Source organism: Gadus macrocephalus, chromosome 4 (assembly GCF_031168955.1).
Source record: "Gadus macrocephalus chromosome 4, ASM3116895v1".
Lineage (NCBI taxonomy): Eukaryota > Metazoa > Chordata > Actinopteri > Gadiformes > Gadidae > Gadus > Gadus macrocephalus.
In genome coordinates, this window is record NC_082385.1 from 18,669,145 (window position 1) to 18,692,223 (window position 23,079).

Genomic DNA, 23,079 nt, shown 5'->3' on the forward strand with positions numbered 1-23,079 from the left:
GGAAGGCATTCGCAAACGATCCTGGCCTTCAAACCAGGTACACTGAGGAAGTCAGGAATCGATTCCAGCAGCTGGACAAGGGAGCGGAGCCCAGCAGCGAATATATGAGATTTGTCGCTGCAAACGAGGAGGCAACCAGGATGTGTGTGCCCGTGTTGGACAGAGCCAGAACCTCCCTGAGGTCCAAACCTCAGGAGGTCGTAGCGGCACGAGGAAGTGTGGAGGAAGCACGCCTCAACTTTGAGCTTGAACCAACCCAGCAGAGACGTGGGGAACTGAGAGAAGCCAAGCAGCTTCTGTTCAGTACCTACGACAACATCAAGGGGGAGGAACTGATGGAGAAGGTGCGAAGGGTGCAGGCTGCGCAAGGCGAAAAACAGTATGAGGAAGCCTGGAGGGTTATCAACGAAATTACTGGGCGGAAAAGGACAAAGGAGGGACAGGTTGAAGGTCACAGCCCTGAGGAGAGGATGGCAACCTGATTCAACCACTTCCGAAGCCTACTGGGTTCAACAGCAGATGGGGCCGAGGAAGAAATTCCACCAGTCCTCTGGAACCTAGACATTGATGATGGTCCCTTCACTGTCACTGAGCTAGCCCGGGCGAAAGGCACAGTGAGAGCTGGAAAAAGTGCTGGGCCAGATGGCATACCCCCAGAGGTTTTAAAGAACTGTGACCTCGATGACATCATGCTGGAGTTTTCCAACCAAGCGCTACTGCAAAACAAACTGCCTGAAGTATGGTCTCTCTCCAACATCATCCCAGTGCCTAAATCAGGAGACCTCTCAAAGCCAGACAACTACCGGGGCATCAGCCTGACATGTATCACGGCAAAGATATACATCCGCATGATACTAAACAGGATCAGGAGCGCCATCGACCCTCACCTGAGGGAGAACCAAAATGGCTTTCGCAAGAGGAGAACCACCACAGCCCAGATCCTGGCACTAAGGAGAATGATCGAGGAGGTGAAGAAGGATAACCTGACAGCTGTACTGTGCTTTATCGACTTCAAAAAGGCATTTGATTCGATCCACAGAGGCACGATGGTGAAGATCCTTAAGGCCTATGGTGTTCCTCCCAACCTACTCCGGGCTATTGAGACCATGTAAGCAGGAACAAGGTCCAAGGTGGTTACCCCAGATGGCAACACTGAGGAGTTTGATATCCTGGCTGGAGTAATGCAAGGGGACACACTAGCCCCCTTCCTCTCATTGTCCTGGATGTCCTGGAACTCAACCGAGCAGGACCTAAAGGTGAGGAAGGCACTCCCATGGAGGGCCCTGAACGGCATGACCTGTGTATGGAACTCCAACCTCCCCCGTCAAATCAAACTCAGCTTCTTCAATGCAACGGTAGAGTCTGTTCTCCTCTACGGCAGCGAATGCTGGTCCCTGAAGCCAACCTTGCAGAAGTCTTTAGACGGGTGCTACATCAGAATGCTGCGTGCAGTACTTAACATCAGCAAGGGTACACATGTTACCAACAGGATCCTGTATGAAGGAATACCAAGGGTGAGTGAGAAAGTAGCTGCCAGGAGAATGAGACTTGCGGGACACTGCCAAAGACACCAAGAGCTGCCAGCCAGCAAATTGGTACTGTGGGAACCAACCCATGGGCATCGGTCTCGAGGACGTCCTAGACTCACATATGTGGATGTACTCAAGAAGGATGCAGGAGCGCAAAGTACCAATGAACTGGCCAGATGTATGGAGAATCGGGATGACTGGAAGCAACGATGGAGGGCTCGTCTGAGGACGACCTAGAGAGTATAGATAATATCACGGCCAAAAGTTCTGTGCGCCTCCGGATGGCCGTAGCGCGGGGAGCTCTCGTAGGGATTGGGCTTCTCGGGGTTTGTTTACCGGTGTTGCTATGGTTTCCGGTCTTGTGTGTTCCAACGGTTTATTAGGTAGGCCTATCTAATAAATTTCTGTCAAATCAATACTTCATTCACTGCCTCTTCCGTGGTCATTACAAAATATTATGAATAGACTGCGTCGGGTTCTCCGACGTCTCTCCCTCTTCCACAAAAGGTAAAGACATGCAATGGTGGTTATCTCGGCCGGAATTTGGCAGTAATGGTGGAAAACGTAACGGACCGGGGAACATAGGACCCTTTTTAAAAAAAAAGGGTCCTATGTTCCCCGGTCACATACATATCGGGGACCATAGGACCCTTTTTGGGAAAAGCGGGGAACATAGGACCCTTTTTTAAAAAAAGGGACCTATGTACCCCAGTCTCATACAAAGAGGGGAACATAGGACCCGGGGAACATAGGACCCGGGGAACATAGACACTCTCCCATATAGATCAGGTTGTTTGGAATAATTTTCTCGTTTTACTAGTTTGTTACTCTGACCGTTCTGTTTGATATTGTGGAAAGGGTGAATGATTCAGATCATGATGCATTTCTCTGGCATCACTTTTGGTCTTGAGTCTTTTCTTAAACAATTGTAACTGAAAATAAACATAGCTAAATTACAACCAATAACTTCAGTCAGTGAGGGCAAAAATAGGCCTAGATTTTTTTATTTACTTTTACAAATCAAGAGTAGGCCGGCCTGATTTGACTAATGTGCTTTGCATCCTTTCCTTCTGCCCTTGTAGTCCATTTCAAAGACATGCTTCCCACCAGCTTTCAAATTACAGTGATGCCACTGGTGGCTTTGTATCAATTTTATTCACATAACTATCCCTCCCTACTATTTTGTAGTTCACCAAAACACCCTGAAACAACTTGAGTCTCAATTTCTTATGCCACCATACACCAACAGTGCAAGCAGGCCAATGGCAACCAAGCGTGCAGTCCATCCTCCCTCATTTTATAAACCACCAACAGCCACTGATCTGAACTCATCCCCAGCACACACACACACGCACACTGGGGTTTAACAAAACGATTTTAGTACCCCCCATCTCTCTCACACACAATGAGAGAGAGAGCAAGAGAGATCACGAGAGAAAGAGATCGAGAGAGAGAGAATGAGAACGAGAGAGAGAGAGAACGAGCACAAGAGAGAGAGAGAGGGAGAGCAAGAGAAACAGTGAGCGAGAGAAACAGTGAGCTAGGGCACTGCATTTAGCGCAGTGTTAATTTTGTCAGCTATTTTAGATTTAGTCTTAGTCTTAGTCTTTTGACGAAAATGCTTAGTATATTTAGTCACATTTTAGTCATTGTTTTCCTTTGTAGTTTTAGTCTAGTTTTAGTCGACGAAAAGTCCTTACATTTTAGTCAACTTTTAGTCATTACTTTTAGTCAAAATGTTTTCTCTTTTTAAACTAGTTCAATTAGGCTAACTCTATATAGGCTATATGGACACATGTTTAGTTGTTCCACTCAAATAGAGTACTAAAGTGAAAACGTTACGTTGTCCTGGCAACCGGATTTTCAGTTCTAAACAACCGAACGAGAGATGGCGTTCTCCATTGCTTCCATGTGTTGTTTCTTTCAGAATTAAAATAAATCAATTTCAAGAGGTGAAAATCACTACCAATCGAAAAATGACGAGGCGTTCATGTATTCCCCTGGGGTATGAAAAGGAAAAGTTTGTAAACGTTAGTTTAGTTTAGTTTTTTTTTTTAATATGAAGACAATCTATTCTCAATATTACTTACATCATTGGTAAAGCAAACTCAGAAATCAATTCGCAAAAAGATTGTTCCTTTTCTATAAAAGGTTCGTGTGGCATAGGATTTCCCCTTGTTAGGTTTGTGTAGAACCGAAAATCTGTTGCTCTCGAAACGTGACGTCACACTTTAGTACTCTTGTCTGTTCAGCCTTCAAAATGATAGCTGGTAAATTGTGAAAAATGCATTAAACTGTAATCAGAAAACGCGGTTATATGCTATGAACCCTATAGTATCTTGGGTATAAAGGCTTGGACGAATTTCAAAGTCCACCTTATGTTGAAGTATAGACCGTGGCGATTCCCATTGAAACGAATGGCGCGGTGATTTTCTTCAAAACGAGAGCCGGTAAATTGTGAAAAATGAATTAAACTGTAATCAGACAACGCGGTTATATGCTATAGACCCTAGTATCTGTGGAATAAAAGCTGGGAAGAATTTCGAATCATGTACAATGCATAACGTTAGCTCATAGCTGAGTGGACCATACCTCCCGTTGCCAAGTCGTAGCTAAGGTCCGTTCTATTTACTGGAGGAGTGAACAGTTGCATAAGAACCTTACGGGAGTGTACTGATTGGAAAATATCGTGCATTTTGAATGTCCAAATAGCACACCAATAACATTTTCGTCCTGTCTCGTCTCGTCAACGAAAACAAAATGACATTTCGTCATCGTTTTTATTATCACAGATCTATTTTTAGCTCGTCAACGTCTCGTCTTAGTCACGGAAAAAAGGTCGTTGACGAACATTTTTCGTCATATTTTTCGTTAACGAAATTAACACTGATTTAGCGGGGGTTCGAACCTGGATGCGGTTCTCCCGTCTCTTGCTGATGGCTTCTGGGAGGTCTTCCCAGTTCTCCAGCTGGATGTCCAGAGGAACAAAGTTACAGTTCAGTGGAGTGCCATCCTGTGAAAAGAGGAACAGTATGGATCAATCACTTGTCTGCATCAGACAGCTCAACTTAACCGTCATTCAAACCACTTCTAACCATTCAGTTGACTGTTGTACTTGGACATTTGAGACTGCTTTGAACAAGCAAAAGCTTGTCCAACTCGAACGATGTTAGTAACGGCTAAATACATTTCTTGGAATTGAATTTGAATCAATACCAGTGCAGTGAAGCCTAGGGTGTGAGGGTTTGAGATTGCTTTGGGATTGAACCCTCATTGTTCACAGACTAACATGTAGACCTCCTTGAGCAAGAGGATTATATACATTTTTTCAAAGATCATAGTTTGTATTTTTTACATTTGCTTTTACCAGAATCATTATGTATTAGCTTGAATGAATTTCTGGGCTGAAAAACGGGCAAATTTAAAATAACACCATTTTGACAACTGACAACCATGGAAAATAAATACAGTATCACCCAAATCAAAATGGTTTGAACCCCAACAGCCAAAACAAACTAAAAAGGAACCAGCTAGCACCGCTTTGCGGAAAATATCTCAATCTGGAAAAAAAAGGGAAAGTGAATTGAGAGGATTTATTGTTGGGCGTCAGCGAGCTGTGAGACGCAGGGGGACTCCATATATCATATCTCGACTCCCACAGAATGACTGAAAACAGCACAGACATTTGATGCATCACACTTTCAATCACGCAGTCTTTTGGGTAATTATTATTTTCCCTACAAATGCATCTCTTATTGGGATATCAAATCCCACTTTGATTGTGTGTTGACTCGGGCGGCGCTTGTGTAAATTCCCGCGGTTAGGAGGATGAACGCAGATCTACCGGGGGTCTGGTAAGCGTTGAAAAAAACAGAAAACCTTCTTGGTTCGTCATTTAAAATAACACAGATGGTCAGGGAGATGGAGGAGGAGGAGGCAAAAGATTATCCCCTTAAGATGAACGTATGAGGGATGAACGTGTGAACGACAGGACATCAGGGCGGTGTGTGTCGTCGCCTCGGTGCAGGGGGGCTTAGGAATCATATTCAGTCCGTGATTCTTCTTCCCACGTTGTCTTCTCCGCTGTTAATCCTGCACTCTCATGCGCACGTAGGCACGCAGACACACTTAAATAGACACTTACACCGGCACACGCATACACACCCACACACACCTACACGTCGCCTCTCCTCTCTTATCTGCCGTGATGCTACAGGCTGGGATTAGGACCCTGTGAGAGGGACTGATAACCGGGTGAGAACAAGGAGTTAATCAACGGAGTGAGCCTTCCGGTACGGGGATGATTGACGCTGGCTCCGGTTGGTTCCAGTCGTGTTTATGACGTCTGTTGTGATGGTGGGATCTAGTCGCTAACGCACAACAGACGTATCGGTAGTGGGGGTTCACAATGAAGTAGAATGACTGAGTGATGTGTTGGTGGACATCAACGGTCCTTTTCACCCGGGCACCTAGTGCTGCGGTCAGCCACTTGATGAAAAGGCAACCAAAAGATCACTGACTGGGCCTCAAATCTTTTCGGAAACATGCGATCAAAACCACAATCCCAAATTGGATGAGGATTGTAAATTAGAATGGACGGGATTACCTCCCAGGAAGCGGAGCGAAACCCAACCTGAACCCCAGAGGATAATAAAGGACCTGATCAAAGAGTTCCTGGACGGTGACGTGGTCTTGCTCTTTAATCCCCCCCGCTAGTCGATCACATAGAGGCTTGAGGAGCTCATTTTTAACCCCCCTTCATTGGCCTTATTCCCCTAGCACCCCTTTTGGTTACAAATGCAAACTGTTCACCTTTTACACCTAGCCCCCCGACCAGTGAGGTGAACAATGCCCATTGGCTGCCATAAAAAGCCAAAACACAATCATAAGCCTTTCTTTTAAAATACAACGCCCATTGGTCTATCGATTTCCACACATCTGCTTCAGATGCGCCTCGCGGCGAATGACCCATGACAGTTAAGATATTTAAACTTTGGGCGGCCCGCTCATCAACGAGAGAGAAGATGCGGTTCTGTGATTGGTCCGTTAATAAGTGCAATCTTTTAATGTTTAAAAATTACTTTTGTGAGTGTGGCTGCTACACTCATTATTCAAGTCTTAATCACTTGTTTGCCTGTGACCTACTGAGACTGAAATGAGGGGCGTTTACAGGGGAATAGCAAGAAAGACCTTTTTGAGGACCTTCATCTGAATTCAGTATTAGTTGGATAAAAGTGTCTGCTAAATGACCCCTCGTGGAGGTACCTTGTCGTAGAGAAAGACCCGGTCCGTGTTGCGGCTGGCGCAGAACTGCAGGGCCGGGTAGAGCAGCAGAGAGGAGCTGACACCATCATCCCCATTGTCCTCTTCAGCCTCCGGCTGGGTCCCACTCTGGGCCTCCACGGGTCCTTCAGGGAGAGATGCAAGGGGGATTGAAGGGAGGGATTGCAGGGGCACTTGATAAAACATGAAACTGTGTCTCTTAACCCAGTGTTTCCCAGGGTGGGGAGCACCCCACCCTCGTAAGGCGCAGGGGTACTGCAGGAGGGGGGGGGGGGGGGGGGGGGGGGCAGCCTGAACCAAAGATGTCCTTCCTCACGGCCCTCAAGCTCCTTGTCCACGGTGAGACAGCAACACGGCGACACTCTGTGCCTTGGCGTGGAGCGGCAGCATACCGGACAAACACTGCAAAAAGTGCGCTAGTAGGTGAGGCAAATGACAGCAACAGGGGCTGTCTTTAATTAGCTCTACTAGACCTGTTAATTCACTCTTCGTTTTTTGGTTAGTACAGACTACTGCATTTACTAATGCTTTTTAATTATTGGTTTACTTATGTACTCTGATTACAGCGCAACCATAATTTGAGGATTTGCTGTGTAAATATGAATTAAATATATTTCAAAAACATAGCTGAGATTGGGGTTGATTAAGTTTATTTGTTTTTTAGATCAGGAATGGTGTTAACTGGTCAGGGGATGTCCACTACCCTAAACTTTGTCAAATCATTCTGGCATCAGTCTCTCCTCTGGCGCAACACCGACCAGACGACACTTGTCCTCAAATGGTTTCACACCTATTACCCAAGCCCATGTGCACGTGTGACCAGTGTGTGTCTGTGTGTAAGAGAGAGAGAAAGACATGGAGGATGGGGAAGGAAAAAGGTCACCCTTAGAGAGAGGAAGTAGGGAGAGGCTGTGTGATTTAAAAAGTAGTGTGGAGGGAGAGAAAGAAAGATGGAAAAAGATAAAAAGAGGGAAAGAGAGCGAGAGAGAGAGACAGAGACAGAGACAGAGACAGAGAGAGAGAGAGAGAGAGAGAGAAGAGCGTTAGCGAAAGGTGTGTGCAGGTCATTGATGTCTGCTCTGCCGTTCTATAATCCCATCGGCGACGGAGAAGCAGGAAAAGGTCAGGGGAGGGAGGGGGGTTGGCTGGGAGTATGGGGGGGAACCAGAAGACCAGAAGAGACACTCGCGCCATTTGGCCGATGACCTATAACACACAGCTAATATCCCCCATCCCCTCACCCTAAATCATATTGTGGCACGCAGGGAGGAAATGCCACCTGAGTCGTATCAGAGCGACACTTTGGTAAGAGTATAATGAGTCCGGAGTGTGTGTGTGTGTGTGTGTGTGTGTGTGTGTGTGTGTGTGTGTGTGTGTGTGTGTGTGTGTGTGTACAGAGGTGTATTTTGGTATTTCTACTGTCGAAAAGATGTCAATGAATGCCAATAAGCTAATATTATCGGGTCTAGCCGACAGGGGCTTGGGGCAAAGATTAGCTCCAAGATGGATCCCTGAATCAACCACGCTCAAGGTCTTTTTTAGCTACTGATCCTTCCTCCCTTTCATTTCAACTCCATCTCTTCTCCCATCTGTTAGCGTCGCCGCAACAACGAGCCACCAGCTGCCTTAAGTAGGCCATGGCAGCAGAGAGGACCCAGGCATCTCTCTACGCAGCCGTCTTATTATCCTGTCACCAACACAGCACCGACCTGCTCCCAAACACTCCCTCTGGTGGAGGGATGGGGGGGAGAGGGAGGTGGAGGGATGGAGGTGGAGGGAGGGATGGACAGAGTTGGAGGTGGCGGGAGAAAGGGAGGTGGAGGGAGGGAGGTGGAGGTGGAGGTGGAGGGAGGGAAGTGGTTGGAGGTGGAGGTGGCGGGAGAAAGGGAGGTGGAGGAGGTGGAGGGAGGGAAGTGTTGGGAGGTGGAGGGAGGGAGGTGCTTGCAGAGGAGGGAGGTGGAGGGAGGGAGTAGCAGAAGGAGGGAGAGAGGTGAAGGGAGGGAGGTGGAGGAGGAGGGAGGGAGGGAAGTGGGGGAGGGAGGGAGAGAGGTGGAGGGAGGGAGGAGGAGGGAAGGAGCTGGGTGGAGGGAGGGAGGAAGTAAGAAGTAAGTGAAGGGAGGGAGGTGGAGGATGTTTGGGGACGCGCACACACACACACACACACACACACGTGGGCAAGTGTGCAAACCTCGAGACCTATTGAACCTATTCCAGTAATTCATTCATTCATTCATTAATGTGCAAACTGTGTCTCACACACACACTCACACACACACACACACACACACACACACACACACACACACACAGGATTTAATTTGCAGAGGGACACACTGGGAATGTTTTGCAAGGTCACCATTCTTTCCAGAAACATCAGTGGAAAGTGTGGTTGTGGAACAGGGGCTGCCTCTGCAGGCCGTCAGTAACACTAGGGGCATCAACCTTTAATTCACTTAATCCAGCACTAAGCATTAACTCACAGAAAGGGTAAGGATAACCCTTAACCACTCTCCCTGACTCTTACTCTAATTGCTTAGTTTCAAGTACTTTGTATTACTGCAGTACCTTATGGTAACAAATGGATAATTAATGTTAATGTTCCCAAATAAACTAACAACCAGTAATTCCCTGGGTGAAAATCTCCTACATTCACTCCCCAGTGTACACAGCCTATCCTGTGGGCATCCTTGAGTTGGTTGACCCCTTACCCTCTCGTGCTCCTCAGGGGCTCTCTCTGAATACATGTCATGGAAACAGATCACTCTGTTAAACCAGACTCAATGCTGATGTTTTGATACAGCGCTCACATCGCTTCTAAAGAATGTCCATAATATATGTGGGAGGGGAGTTCAGATCCATGTCATTAAGGAGCAGGTAGGGGTTAGGCGGCATCCCTACAGGTAGACTGTGGACAACAGGGATCGAACCCACAAACCTTTGGCAGAGAGTCACCTTCACCACTACACAAATTACAATTACAAACCCAATTGTTTTACTATCAAACAGTTCTCCTCAAGTGCATCCAATATATAGCAGCATATCAAATGCAACAACAGTGTTCGAAATTTAGCCATTCCATGACAATAATACCATCCATATCCTACTTACTTTAAAGCTGAGCAAGGACATTTGGAGAAACCAGTCACAGTAAGATTGATTTTGAAACTAACCGAGAGAATCCCACCCCTCCCACTCCTCCCTTCAGGCCTCCTTCTGATGCCACTCTTGAGAAACGCAGGACTAGCTCGCTAGCTTCAGCAACATGTCTGCTAACCTTGTTGTGGACAGGTAGCTTGGTAGGTTGGCTGAATGAGATAAACCATCCAATGAGTTCACTCGGGCTTTAATCGCTGGCTAACCCATTCCCATGTACAGCAGTGATAGCAGCTACTGCAGATGCTACACAATTAAGCACTATAAATAAGTGCGTACAATAAGTGCGTACATTAAGTGCCAGGACGTACAACATACAATGGTGGCCAGAAGGGGCTGGGTGGCTATGCAGAGTCGAGGTGAACTCTTAACAGGTGAGTTTTGAGTCTTTTGCAGAAGCTGGTGAGCGACTCTGCGATCCTGACATCAGCAGGGATTTAAAGGACAATTTCACAGGTGGAAACATGAATATGTATTGAAATTGGGTCCTATATGTAGTAAAAAATTAAATAAATTTCTAATTTGCTGCCGTCTTGACCGAGTAAAGGCAGAAAGTGACTTTTTGGTGCTTGTGGATTGAAAACAACTCCCATCATGCACCATGATGCACAGCTTCGCAGGCCACTCTCGCTGATCTAGATCTCCGCCTATCAGAGACCTTGCGGTTCCATCTACCAAGGTGATACCGCAAGACATCTTAAAAATCAATTCACACAACATTTCTAGTGAAGAGTATTAGTTGGTGAACTCATTATTGAATTACTCCTTGTTTGTATTTCTTTCGAATTGGCGAACTTTTGCATTGTGCCGGGATGTTCAAGCAGGACAAGGAAAGGACAAGCAGTAAGTTTTCATCTCCTACCTAGAGATTTGGAGCGTTGCAAACAGTGGCTACGGGCTATCAATCATTCAAAGTTTCGAGAAGACACAGCCATGGAAGCCGTAAAAAAGAAGAAGGTTTGCAGTCTCCGTTTCAAGCCGGAAGACTTCGAATTCAATGTCCTGGGAATGAAGAGAGACGCTCTTTTGAACACCGCAATTCCGTCGACATTTACCTTTCCACATGACGAAAAAACAGCCTGGGATGTCTGCAACTAGCAGCGCTAAACGCATTTGCCTGGAGGTAAGACTCACTCGACTATATTACTGATAATGATAAGACACACTGATACAGTCATTTGCAGTTAAGCACCACATCTCATAGGAGTTGTATATAAGTTGGCTTTTTACAAAGTAAATCTGCCTTCTTTCGCATGTTTTTGTCGCATGTTGTTCTAATGTGCCGGCGCATCAAAACTCGACTCCTCAGCAGTGAATAAGCAAAGTTGGCAATGTAACGTTAGATAGACTAGCTACATTCTATATACGTTTGCTGTTATCGATGTTTTACGATGTTTCACGTGTGTTAGTTTGATGTTATTAAAATGTTTATTGACCGTATCGCATTTCAGACTCAAACGACGTCTGCTGCAGCTTTGTTCTCGTCGTCAGAAGATGAGGAACACCAGTCAGCACCAATGATGTCAACACCAGTCAAGAATCCTCCCTCTGGCCAAGCACAGTTTGTAAGTTTGGTCAGCATATTGTCTTTAATGGAATTATAAAACTACTGTAATTTGTGGAATTTAACATTGAAAATAAACCTCTTTGTTATATAGTCACCAGGCCTCAATACAAGTGCCAGTAGCCTTGAAGTTGGTGAAACCGACGAAAGCTATCAGCCTGAGTCAACTCTCACCCCCGAATCGGCGTCGTCATCAGAAGATGAAGGTGTAAAGGACTGGCGTGAAATGACGATTATTGTCAATGAATCCAGCCTCATGTCACTATCCAAATGTTGCCAGATGTGCGGGAAACCGATTTCATCGAAGACCATCTTTGATTCTGGGGCACAGAGGACGGTGAAATGGATGTGTCTTGGGGGCCATTCTGGGACTTGGACATCTTCACCTGACGTAAGAGGAATGCCAGAGGTTAATCTCCTTTCAGCTGCAGCTGTTCTGTTCAGGGGCGGCACATCCACGGAACTCTCAGACTGGTGCCAAACCATGGGTCTTCAAACGATTGGAACAACTACATTTTATAACATTCAGAAAGCGTACTTGCACCCTGCTATTGAGAACGTGTATAGGGAGAAAAGAACAGAACTCTTAGCAAGAGTTTATTTGGAACAGGAAGATGGGAAGAGGCCACACTTGGCAGGTGATGGCTGATGTGACTCGCCAGGTTTCAATGCGAAATACTGCCACTACACCTTTATGTTAGGCGACACAAAGGAGATATTCCACACAGAACTGGTGCAGGTAAGATAAGCATAAATGGATGCAGAATAACAATAATGGAAAATTACTCTCGCTATGTTATCAAACTTGAATCTTTAGTGTACAGAGGCCACCAGCTCTGGAGCCATGGAGCCACTGGGTTTTACGAGGGGAATGACTGAGCTTCTGGACTTGGGCCTTGACCTGGAGGTGATGGCCACGGACCGCTCCACATCAATACAGTAAATAATTCGGGAAGAATATCCTAATGTCCAGCACGAATTTGACATCTGGCACACAGCCAAAGTGTATTTTTTGCCACCCTTGTAAACATACACACGCAATTCTTCTCAGGACCTTCCCATCATTTACGCCTACCCTCCATTGACACCTCATGGTGTCACTCTTCACCCCCGCCCAGATCTGTGCAGCCTTGCTGAACTCAGCCATTGTAGAGGTGGGATTTTTTTTCATTAAAGAAAACAGACAATCCACACGTCTTCACTTGCTGAGGGAAGCAATGCTTCAAAGCTCTGGGAGGGGGTTGAGGGTGAAAAACTAGAAGGTGTGTGTGGAGGCTATCCTATAGGATAGCCTCCACTACTACCGTGTACTCAGGTAGTGCAATGAAGTCAGTTGGTAAACAATGCGCGTGAGCTCCAGCTGTTCGTGGGTTTCCATCACAAAACTTGAGCCGGGGTTCCCTCATGTCAACAATGGATACGTCATGTGATTCCCCCAAAAATTCAAGCATGTTTTTCGAACGTTGCAGACGAAAACATCGCAGATCGCAAGCATGTCACATTACAAGACCTTGTCTCGTCACCGACCTTTCAAAATCGTGTACGACTCACAAATTTGTCTGCGACAAACGAATCGGGGCAAAATCTGGCTGAAATCATGTAGTCTGAACCAGCCATAAGATTCCATGGTCCTTGCAACATATATATATTTGAAAGTAAGCAATGGCTCTTTTATAGAAGGCCTATTTTAATTAATGGAAAATGCATGCGTTAACATTAAACGAATATTAACAGTTTCTATCGGATTGAATCGTATCTCTTCAAAACGCACCGGAACGTTAGGACATTGAATCAAATCGAATCGTTCCATATTAAAATGTATCATCCCTGAATCGTATTTTAGCGCATGCATCAATATACCTATCGGATCGTCCTATAAAGGAGAGATGCACACCCCCAATATATACCATATATTATTTTTTTATACAATTCCTTATCACGTTGTACGGAAATAGGCAATATTTGTGCTTATTTAACACCTTATATAAGGGTGTAATAATAGCACTCATTATAATACGGCCCACAGCTGCCTGTTTGTCAGTCAAGGACCCATATGGAGGATAGACTGCGTGCTTATTGGTTATTACTTCAGACGGATGAGATGCCCGCACACAATCTTCACTGGAAATGAAGAGCGGCCAGAGATTGCTGTGTGAGTGTGTGTGTAAGAGTGTGAGTTTGTGTTTGAGTGTGAATGTGGTAATACCTGCTGTGTGTATGTTTGTTTTTGATGTGTGTGTGTTTTTGTATTTGATGTGTATGTATGTGTTTGTATTTTGTATGAGTGAGTGTGTGTTAAGGTGTGTTAGAATGTGTGTTAAGAAGACTGCGTGTGTGTTTGATGTGTTCATGCACGCGGATGTATGTGCGTCTGTTAGTGCTTGCATGCATGTGTGTGTGAATGTTTTTTGTGTGTGTGTTTTTTTTTGTGCGTGTGTATTTATATGCATGTGTGCATGTATATGTGCGTGTATCTCAATGTATGCGTGCCTGCGCACGTGCGTTTGTGCGTGCGTGCATGCGTGTGTGCGTGTTTGTGGCGTCAACGGTGGGATTACCTTCTGTTTGATCAGTGGTGATGGAGTGTCGTGCCGCACCATCCCCATCATCCCCATCCTCACTTCTCTGGCCGTCTCCGGGCAGCGTTACCGGAGCGGGGTGTTTGTCTTGGGGGACCAGGGGGGGGCTGGGGGGCTGGGCCCCGGGTCCCCGTGGGACCGGGCTCTCACCCTCGCTCTCCGAACCGGAGGCAATGACCATGATGGCGGGACGCACAGGGTCCTCCTTGGGGGGCAGCGGGCGGCCCGGAGGCTCCTCTGGAGACGGGGGAGAGGGGAGAAGGCGGAGGGGTTGGAGACGAGACGGAGGTTGACTCGGGGACAAAGGCTGAAACATCCCAGCCAATACGAGGCGGTTATAAACAGCATGTGATACATGATATGCTACAGGGGGAGGAGAGTGTTCTGACAGTAGCTCAGGAGGTAGAGCGGGTAAACTGGTAACCGGAAGTTTGCTAGTTCGATCCCCGTACCCCGGTTCCTCCTAGTGAGTGTCGAGCTGTCCCTGAGCAAGACGCCTCACCCTGCTCCTGACGAGCTGGCTGTCGACCTGCGTGGTTGACTCCGCTTTCAGTTTGTGAATGTGTGCATGAATGTTTGTAAGTTGCTTTGGATAAAAGCGTCAGCAAAATCCCCATAATGTAAAAATGTAAATGAATGTTGTGGTCAGAGGTTTTGACACCCAGCCCAAAGGTTCTGGGTTCAACCCCCAATGCCGTCAAAGGCAGTGAAGGCATCCGTAAGCAGGATGCCCCCTAACCCCTAACTGCCCTTTAATGACATGTATTCGTGTGAAAAAAACAAATGTGTGTGTGATGAGTTAGTCTTGATTAAAGGTGCCTTGCCCAAGGAAAAAGTAAAAAAAAAAAAAACTGAAAAAGCTGCTCAACATGAAAATGAATCCTCACCATCCACTCATTGTTTCAGTTAATTCTGTAAAGCAAAGCAATCAAAGAATATTTTTTTTCCTGGCGAAGGACATTGAAGGGATGAAAAGTAGACAGAATAGCATAATCCGAGGCATTACTAATGGTGGACCCGCTCCAATCGGAGACCTCTTCCAAAGGCCCATCATTTATGCCCGTGAGTCAGCATTGACCGGTTGGGTGCCGTCTTTCTTTTTGTCATTTCAACCCCACATCTGCTCATTCCTACCATAACACCCCTCATTCCCAGCAAATTTTTCTCTCACTCTCTCCCCATTCCAACCCTCTTGTTGTTCCCACTAGCTCTTTTCGTTGGAATTTATCTTCTAATCCCACCCTAGCATGCTCATTCCCACCCTCATCTCATTCCCATCCTCATCTGATTAATAATAATAATAATTCATTGAATTTATATAGCGCTCTTTTTTCTGGAAAATCAAAGCGCTTACAGTGAAGGGGGGGGGTAACCTCACTAACCACCACCAGTGTGTAGCACCCACGTGTGTAGCACCCACGTGTGTAGCACCCACCAGGACATAGGGGAATCCCCTACTCTTTGCGATAAGTGCCCTTGGATCTTTTATGACCTCAGTGAGTCAGGACCTCGGTTTTACGTCTCCTCCGAAGGACGGCACCTTCCACAGCACAGTGTCCCCGTCACTGGACTGCGGCATAGGGATTGATGATTATCACCCTCATCTCAGCGGTCAGAATGAGCATGTAGGGTGACTACATGCTCATTCTGACCGCTCTATCATTCCCTCCCCCACCGTGGCATGCTGCTTTCCAGGGCTATGTGTCATTCCCACCTCCTAATCTCGATCCAATATTCATTCCCACTCTCTGCATCACCTCCACCCTATTTTCTCATTCAAATCCTCTGTGTCACAAACCTTTGTCCGATACATTTCTGGCATAACACTATAGAGGTGAGCTACCCTGAGCTCGGCAAATGTTAATAAATTCAAGGTTTATTCCCTGGCTGCCACCCATTCTTTTTTGCTCTGCACCTTTTCATTTTTCTGCAGTGTTTTAAAAGACTGGGCTGAATCTACAGAATCTGTGTTATAATCCCGTTTTGGGGCAGGACAGTCGGGTCTTCTGAATTGTTTTAATCCCAGGCAATAGCCTCAGGATCCAAACACCAATATCCTCAGTCTACCTAGGCATACTCCTATCTGCTCCTTATGACCAGTATCCAAAAAAAAATCACTGGGGTAAGTCACTGAAAGAGTCTTGTCAAATTATTGAAAATACTGTGGCGACCCCTGGCGTGGACGCCTCTTCCGGGTTCACGCAGGGGATCCTAGGAATTCGTGTTTGCCTGTTGGACCCTGAAGGCCACTGGACCCTGAAGGCCACTGGGCCTTCAGGGTCCAGTGTATTTGTTAGGGTAAGTGGGGTTAATGGGTTGGGGTTGTTAATTGTTTGTGTGTAGTTGTGTGTTGTTCTCTTAACATGTTGTGTTCATCTTTGCTGCCACCGTCATCGAGAATGTCATGTTCGTTTGATGGGTGCGCCATTTTCTATGTATAATGTTAGTCTCCAATAAAGTGTATGCGGCGCAGAACTACGGTTAACTAAAGCTTGACTTTGTACTTCTTGGCCGCCGCTACAATACAATGTACTTAAAAAAATATAAATATATTTTTAGCTTGTTGCTGAAGTGGCTGAACAATGAAACATGTTCAACAAGTTAATTCAAGCCAAACTTGGTCACATACGCAGACCGAATAGCCACCCTGATGATTTATTAGTATCTTTATGAAATCATGGCAGGTTTTGCTGCCGCTTGTTGGGGTGGGGAGGCATAACAAGATAGTGGCTGTGTGTGTGTGTGTGATAATTAGTGATAGTCTCTCTGGGCGTCTATGTGAGTTCAAAGACCAGCCTTCCCTAAAATGTCACCCTCAGTCTCTGGTTTGTGCACACACACACACACACACACACACACACACACACACACACACACACACACACACACACACACACACACACACACACACACACACACACACACACACACACACACACACACGTTACTTGTTTCATCGCTAACAAGGGCAAACAGAAGAAGTCAATTTGTGTAACACAGCCTCCACTGATGACTGTATTAACTGAAGAAAACCAACACAAAAGTGATTATTATCCCTCTGTAGTGGTACATAAAAAGTATATGTTAAAAGACCAAAGTTATGATAAGCCGTTATGTTAACGATGTTAACGAAGAGGGAAACTCTTGAAAGGACGTTAATGTATCTAAAACATCATAGATATACCTAAAATACCAATTTCAGTTACACTGGGAGGGAATATCTGTTAGACCTCCCAAATCAATACTACATACTGGGTTGTTTTATAAGAATGGAAATTCTAGCTATGATCAAGAAGTATAACTTTCTGATCATTTCAGACTTGCCCTTGCAAATACATGTTGTATCAGGGGGAGAGATGATGAAAATCTCACATTTTACCAGAAGAATATATCATGTCTAGAGAATCGCAAATGTTATCTAAGAATCAACCCAGGCTCACAAAATCCCTCTCATTGTCTCCAGTGAAATCACTCAAAAATCTCCTACCAAATGAATGGTAACAAGCAACACAATCAAGACTCCTTCTGGAGACGCTTTCATCCAAAGGGACTTACATTAAATTCACATGGACACATGAACCATGACAAAGCAGGTTGAGGGGTTAAGGGCCATGTTGGCTCAAAGATGCCCTTCTGTTCAGATTAGGCTTTGGATATTTGGGAATTGAACCCGGTCCCTTTTGTCTGGGAGTCCAACCACCCAACCTCGTCATACCCCAACTGCTATGGTTCATATTCTGCTCTTGTTTTCAGTGTGCGGTGGATTCTGCCGTTGCCTTGAGACACGTCTATAAATATAGTTGTCAATGTTTTCTCTTTTTTCCTGCGGCTTGTATGCCAGAACAGCCTGTCATTTACAGATTTGCGCGTGGGTTGTTATTTGACAATCTCGGGTGTGCTGCTGACACCGGCGGTTGCAGATGTTGCGAATTTAAAACGCTGCCAAAATGTATATATATTTTTTAAATGAACTCGATCCGTGTCAGGGGTTGTCAAGGCCTACTAAGTTGCTAGAGGTTGCAGAGTTTTGTTAACAAACTAACCAAAAATAATATTAATAATAATAAGGAGTGTTGTTTGGGGGGATTGTGTGTGTGTGTGTTTCGGATAACCAGTGAAACGCTGCTATAGCTATGGTAAAATCAGAACATCATCTGGCGTTAAATTTCATTGAGGTCTGGGTGATCAGACCATCCCAATCGTATCCCTTGGCCGCACTAAAACGTCTGTAACAATCACATTTTTGTCAAACGAATGCAAGCACTTGTAATACAGAACTTGGTCTTTGTGATAACAAGTCCAGTAAAGGACTCCCGGTTACATTTACATTGAGGGTATTTAGCAGACGCTTTTATCCACAGCGACTTATATTATTTTGTCAGAAGAAACAACATGTCGCTGTTGGGACAGTAAGGACGTTTATAGAACCAAGTGCAGTCACTAACCATCACTAGGTTAACCAATTCCTGTATACAACACAAATAGCTAGGGTAAGATACATACTACACAACTAAGTACTATAAGTACGACACATAATTAGTGCTGCACGATTAATCAAATCGCAATTGCGATTTAATTAAAAAAAAAGTGCAAAAAAATACAATTATTAAATTTGTATTTTCTTATTACATTTATTTTATTTAGTTGTACCATTGAGAAAACCTAACAAATTTCCTCACTGCAGAAATCTCTTTACTTTGAAAAATATATATTTTTTCATTATTTATTGAATTTTGCTAAATATTGTTATTTTGAAAACAGTACTGTACACATTTTTTAGTTTTTGTATTTTTTTATGATAGTTTCAGTTTGTATGTTTGAGGTAAGAAATAAACATTTTAAAATGATCAGCAATCTGCGTGCATTTTCCTTGATAACCAAGCAAGTAGACTCACGACACGATTTATTTATTATATCGCGATCGCAAATCGCAATATTGTCCACAATAATCGCAATGACTTTTTCACCAAATTGTGCAGCACTACATACAATAAGTGCACACATTAAGTGCCAGGACGTGCAACATTCAATAAGTCTGTACATTAAGTGCCAAGGCATACAACATACAACAAGTAGCAGGAGTTTTTTGCCAGCTGCAATAATTTCCATTCGCACTCTTTTTTTTTAAAATCATTGCTTTAATGTCCTAATCTGAGAAGAAATCGATGCCATAAACAGAAATATTATAGACCTCTATTACACGGTTCTTCTGAATGCCGTGGAACGCTCCGTTCACTTGCATAGATAGTAGTCTGGTAACTTGTCCACCCCAGCGTCTTCGGTTGCTAAGCAACGTCAACGTCTTTGATGAACTATTTCTCTGCTGATCGACACTACGAATGCGAACGAATAAATTGTAAAAAGACACACCATGTGAAGTTATTTTCTCGTTTTGGCAAGTAGCCGTGTAATAAGCGGGATAATGTATAGAACGTAACCGGTCATTATTGAAAATAAGCCCCTACAGGGAGAAGCAAGACACCTCCGCTGCGCATCGGTGTCCTGTTCGCCCTGTCGGGGCTTATTTTCCCGATAACGACCGGCGTTCTATACATTATATATATTTATATATATTATATTTATTTAGCAGAGTAGGCCTAAGTAACAAATGTCGGGTTGAAATCGGGCTCGGGCTCATAATTACAGGGCACAAGCATTTTTTGTTAAAATGGACTGAGTCCATTTTATTTATTGTTTTTAGTTGTTTTGTTAATTTATTCTGGATATTTTAAATGTCTTCCAGACGTCCAGTTACAGTGTTCTTTAAAAATAAAAGTTTATTGATCTTCGAAAGGGTGTATTTGCATTATTATGCCATTATCATTTGTGGCAACCCGGCCCCGACACGGCGGGCCTGGAAGCCCAGAGGGCAGGTAATACGAGCTGTCTACCACCCTTTTCCCCCAGAGGTCGCCAAGGGTCGCATTGGCAAGGTCCCACTCAACTCCAACGGGAGACACCAGTGTACCAGGCCAATCAGACCCAGGTGAGGGCTATAAAAGAGAAGCTGAGATGTAGTCTAAAGGACAGGAGGTATGTGACCCATGCAGGAGCAGAGAGCGGAGCGAGATTCCCTACCCGCACGGACCTTTGCCCCAGGACCCGGTCTAGAGAAGACCACAGGAGACCACGGAAGGACCTCCTCTCCTGGATACCGGGACAGCGCGTGAGACACGACCACAGCGTCCCCAGTGGCTCACGGAGCCCAGACTCTTTATTTGTATCGTTTGCATTGACGGGTGATTCCCCTTTTTTCCGTTCTTTGGAATTAATAAACGTGCCTTGTTGGCAGTTTGAGCAGCAGAGACTCTTGTTCCTTGAGCCGTGTTACCACACATTATATTAGTGGAAAAACTGCAATATTATCGCTTATCGCAATTAATCGCCCAGAAATCTTTTTTATCGTGACAGGCCTAATGCAGAGTCTAGGTGAAGTCTAGGTGAGTCTTGAGTCTTTTGCGGAAGCTGGTGCTGGTGCTGTCTGTACACTACGTACTGACCAACGCATATCGATCACCAAAGGACACAAGGGGTTTATTGCCATCGTTGACATACGTGGCAGGTTCCACGATAAATGCTCTAATGCATAATCAGTAGAGGAAGTCATTTTGACCAATTATACAATAACGGATGTTCTAGTGAAGCCAGGAGAGCTACGACGGTTCGCCCAGGCTGCTGTTGCCCTTTAACAATCCTTAATTACAGAAAACAAAGTTGTGAACAGGCTTCAGATGAGCAACACAAGGATATCACAGCGCTGTTGAAATAAATAAAATCATTCTTCGTTCTTTTCTGGAAGGAGTCAATCCATCGCATTGTTTCCAACCAACCGTCAGAGTTTGTGGAAGGAGAGGAAGCGCATCTCATCACGATTCTAACGACAACAGCCGCTCATCGCCCCCCATGTCATTCTGCCGCCAAACACACACAAATATTCCACCTTTCAAAGCACGCACTCTCTCCCCGTCACTCCACTTGACAGGTGGAAATTAGGCTTTGTTCCGATCATCACGGCGAGAGAGAGAGAGAGACAAAGCGAAAGTGGGAAGAGCAGCGCGAGGAAGGCGGAGCGGGAGAGTGAGTGTGTTACAGAGAGAGACAGAGAAAATGAGTTGAAGAGGGTGAGAAAGGAAAAAGAACCAGACATTTATTTTTTCAGAGACACAGAAGTGTTGCAAGTCCCACAGCGTTGATCTTCCAGAAAGTCAGTATTTTGAGATTCATTCATTATTTGATTATTTCAGTGGGTTTCTCTCTGACGAAGCTGTGTGGTGAAGTGTTGTGTCTGCACACTGCCATGATGGATACTGTCCGCAGGTCACAACGGATAGACACCTTGGTTTGGGTTTAAGTAACTAAGAGTCTAAAACAAGATAGTCTAATCATTCTTTTTCCCCACTGTGGTTCGGTGAAATAATTTGGCAGATTGACCTCAAAATACCTCAAATCCAACTCTAATCTCAAACAGTCAGGATCGCTGTGAGGGAGAGTTGCTGTATTTTCATGCATTAGGACGTTCCAGTGGGCACACACACACGCACGCACACTCTGAATGTCAGCCCCAGTCTCCGATGCACACACACACACACACACACACACACTTTGACTCACCGGGTTCAGGTCGCTTCGTCGCACACATTTCGCAGTAGGCCAGCAGGCCGCTGTTGGAGTAAGTGCAGGCAACACAGGCCCACCTCTCCCTGGGGGCTGCGGCCACCGCTTGCACCTCAGACAGCTTGCGTGGCACCAAGGCCGAGGCCCCGCCCCTCAGTGACAGACGCCTCCCCCGGGCCAGTCGTTTCCGTGATGACAAAGAGGACGTGGAGGCGGCGGGGTTCCTGCTAGGCCGCGGCGTCCTGAGCCGCTGGACCTGTGGGGAGAAGTCTGTTTCCATGGCATCCGCGTCGGCAATGTCGTGATCTCCCTCTTCGGCTGGACCCATCTCCATGGCGACCGGTTCCTCCCTCCTGCCCTCCTCCTCTTCATGCTGCTCCAGGGTCCTCTTCCTCTTCCTCTCTCCAGTGGCTCCGGGGGAGAAGAAGGAACGAATGTCGTGCTGCTTGTTCTTCTCAAACTAGGTGGAGAAAAAAGGACCAGAGCAAATGGACTGCATATATACAGCGCTTTTCTAACCAGTGGACACGCAAAGCTCCTGACAATATTGCCTAACATTCACCCATTCATGCACACATTCACTGACGGCAGTGTCAGCCATGCAAGGCAAGGGTGAAATGCATTGCTCAGGGACACTCAGCTAGGAGGAGCCCGGGATCGAACAACCCTCCGGTTACCAGCCAACCCGCTCTGCCTCCTGAGCCACATGCTGCCCCAAAAGAGTCACTTCCCATGTCGCGTCCCGGCAGGCCGGTTGGGCTGCACACCTTGCTCGAAGACCTTCGCTGGGTTCATATTTCATCTCCCGGCTCCGTGAAAGGACTATATATTTTGATCTATGTGAGCCAATTGCCGGTTGATTATACTTTCCCATCATTCAATGCACCAGTACTGCCAGGATTGATCACTGCACTGAGATTTGATGAATGGATGGATAGTTAGCGGTGGGATGGATGGATGATAGGGCTGTCGCGATACACCAACTCACGATTCGGTTTGTATCACAATTTTTGACCCACAGTTCGATTCATCCCACGATTTTTTTAAATTTAAAAAGCATTTTATTTCAACAACACTTATCGAACAATTTACTTAATGTAACATTGAATAACAAATAATTTGGAACACTGAATAGTTTTGAACAAAAATAATACTATTAAAGTAGGCCTATAGCAAAATGAATAAATAAATAACCAAAGATTGCAGTTGGAGGATGCTTGCAGGGAGGCCAAAACCCTCAACTAGTTTTGTGGTTTAGGCTTACGTATTTGAAACATTAATGTCAAATAAATAATAGTAATTTGTATAGTTTGGTAGCATTAACCAGCGTTCCCGCTAGAAAAAACGGTGCGAGTCA

General features: G+C 45.4%; 1 protein-coding gene and 1 long non-coding RNA gene across 4 annotated transcripts in view; both read right to left on the reverse strand.

The window, feature by feature from the left end:
- Positions 1–23,079, reverse strand: part of LOC132455137 (uncharacterized) — a 278,945-nt gene that overhangs the window by 179,620 nt on the left and 76,246 nt on the right. The window lies entirely within an intron of this gene.
- The window catches only part of zranb3 (zinc finger, RAN-binding domain containing 3), a 106,070-nt gene that overhangs the window by 40,892 nt on the left and 42,099 nt on the right, over positions 1–23,079 (reverse strand). For all 3 annotated transcript variants that reach the window (XM_060048809.1, XM_060048808.1, XM_060048810.1), the window contains exons 13-16: positions 21,720–22,182; positions 14,088–14,345; positions 6,795–6,937; positions 4,438–4,542 (exon numbers count right to left, since the gene is read on the reverse strand). In XM_060048809.1, the coding sequence (XP_059904792.1) occupies positions 4,438–4,542; positions 6,795–6,937; positions 14,088–14,345; positions 21,720–22,182 (969 nt within the window). The remainder of the gene's footprint in view (positions 1–4,437; positions 4,543–6,794; positions 6,938–14,087; positions 14,346–21,719; positions 22,183–23,079) is intronic.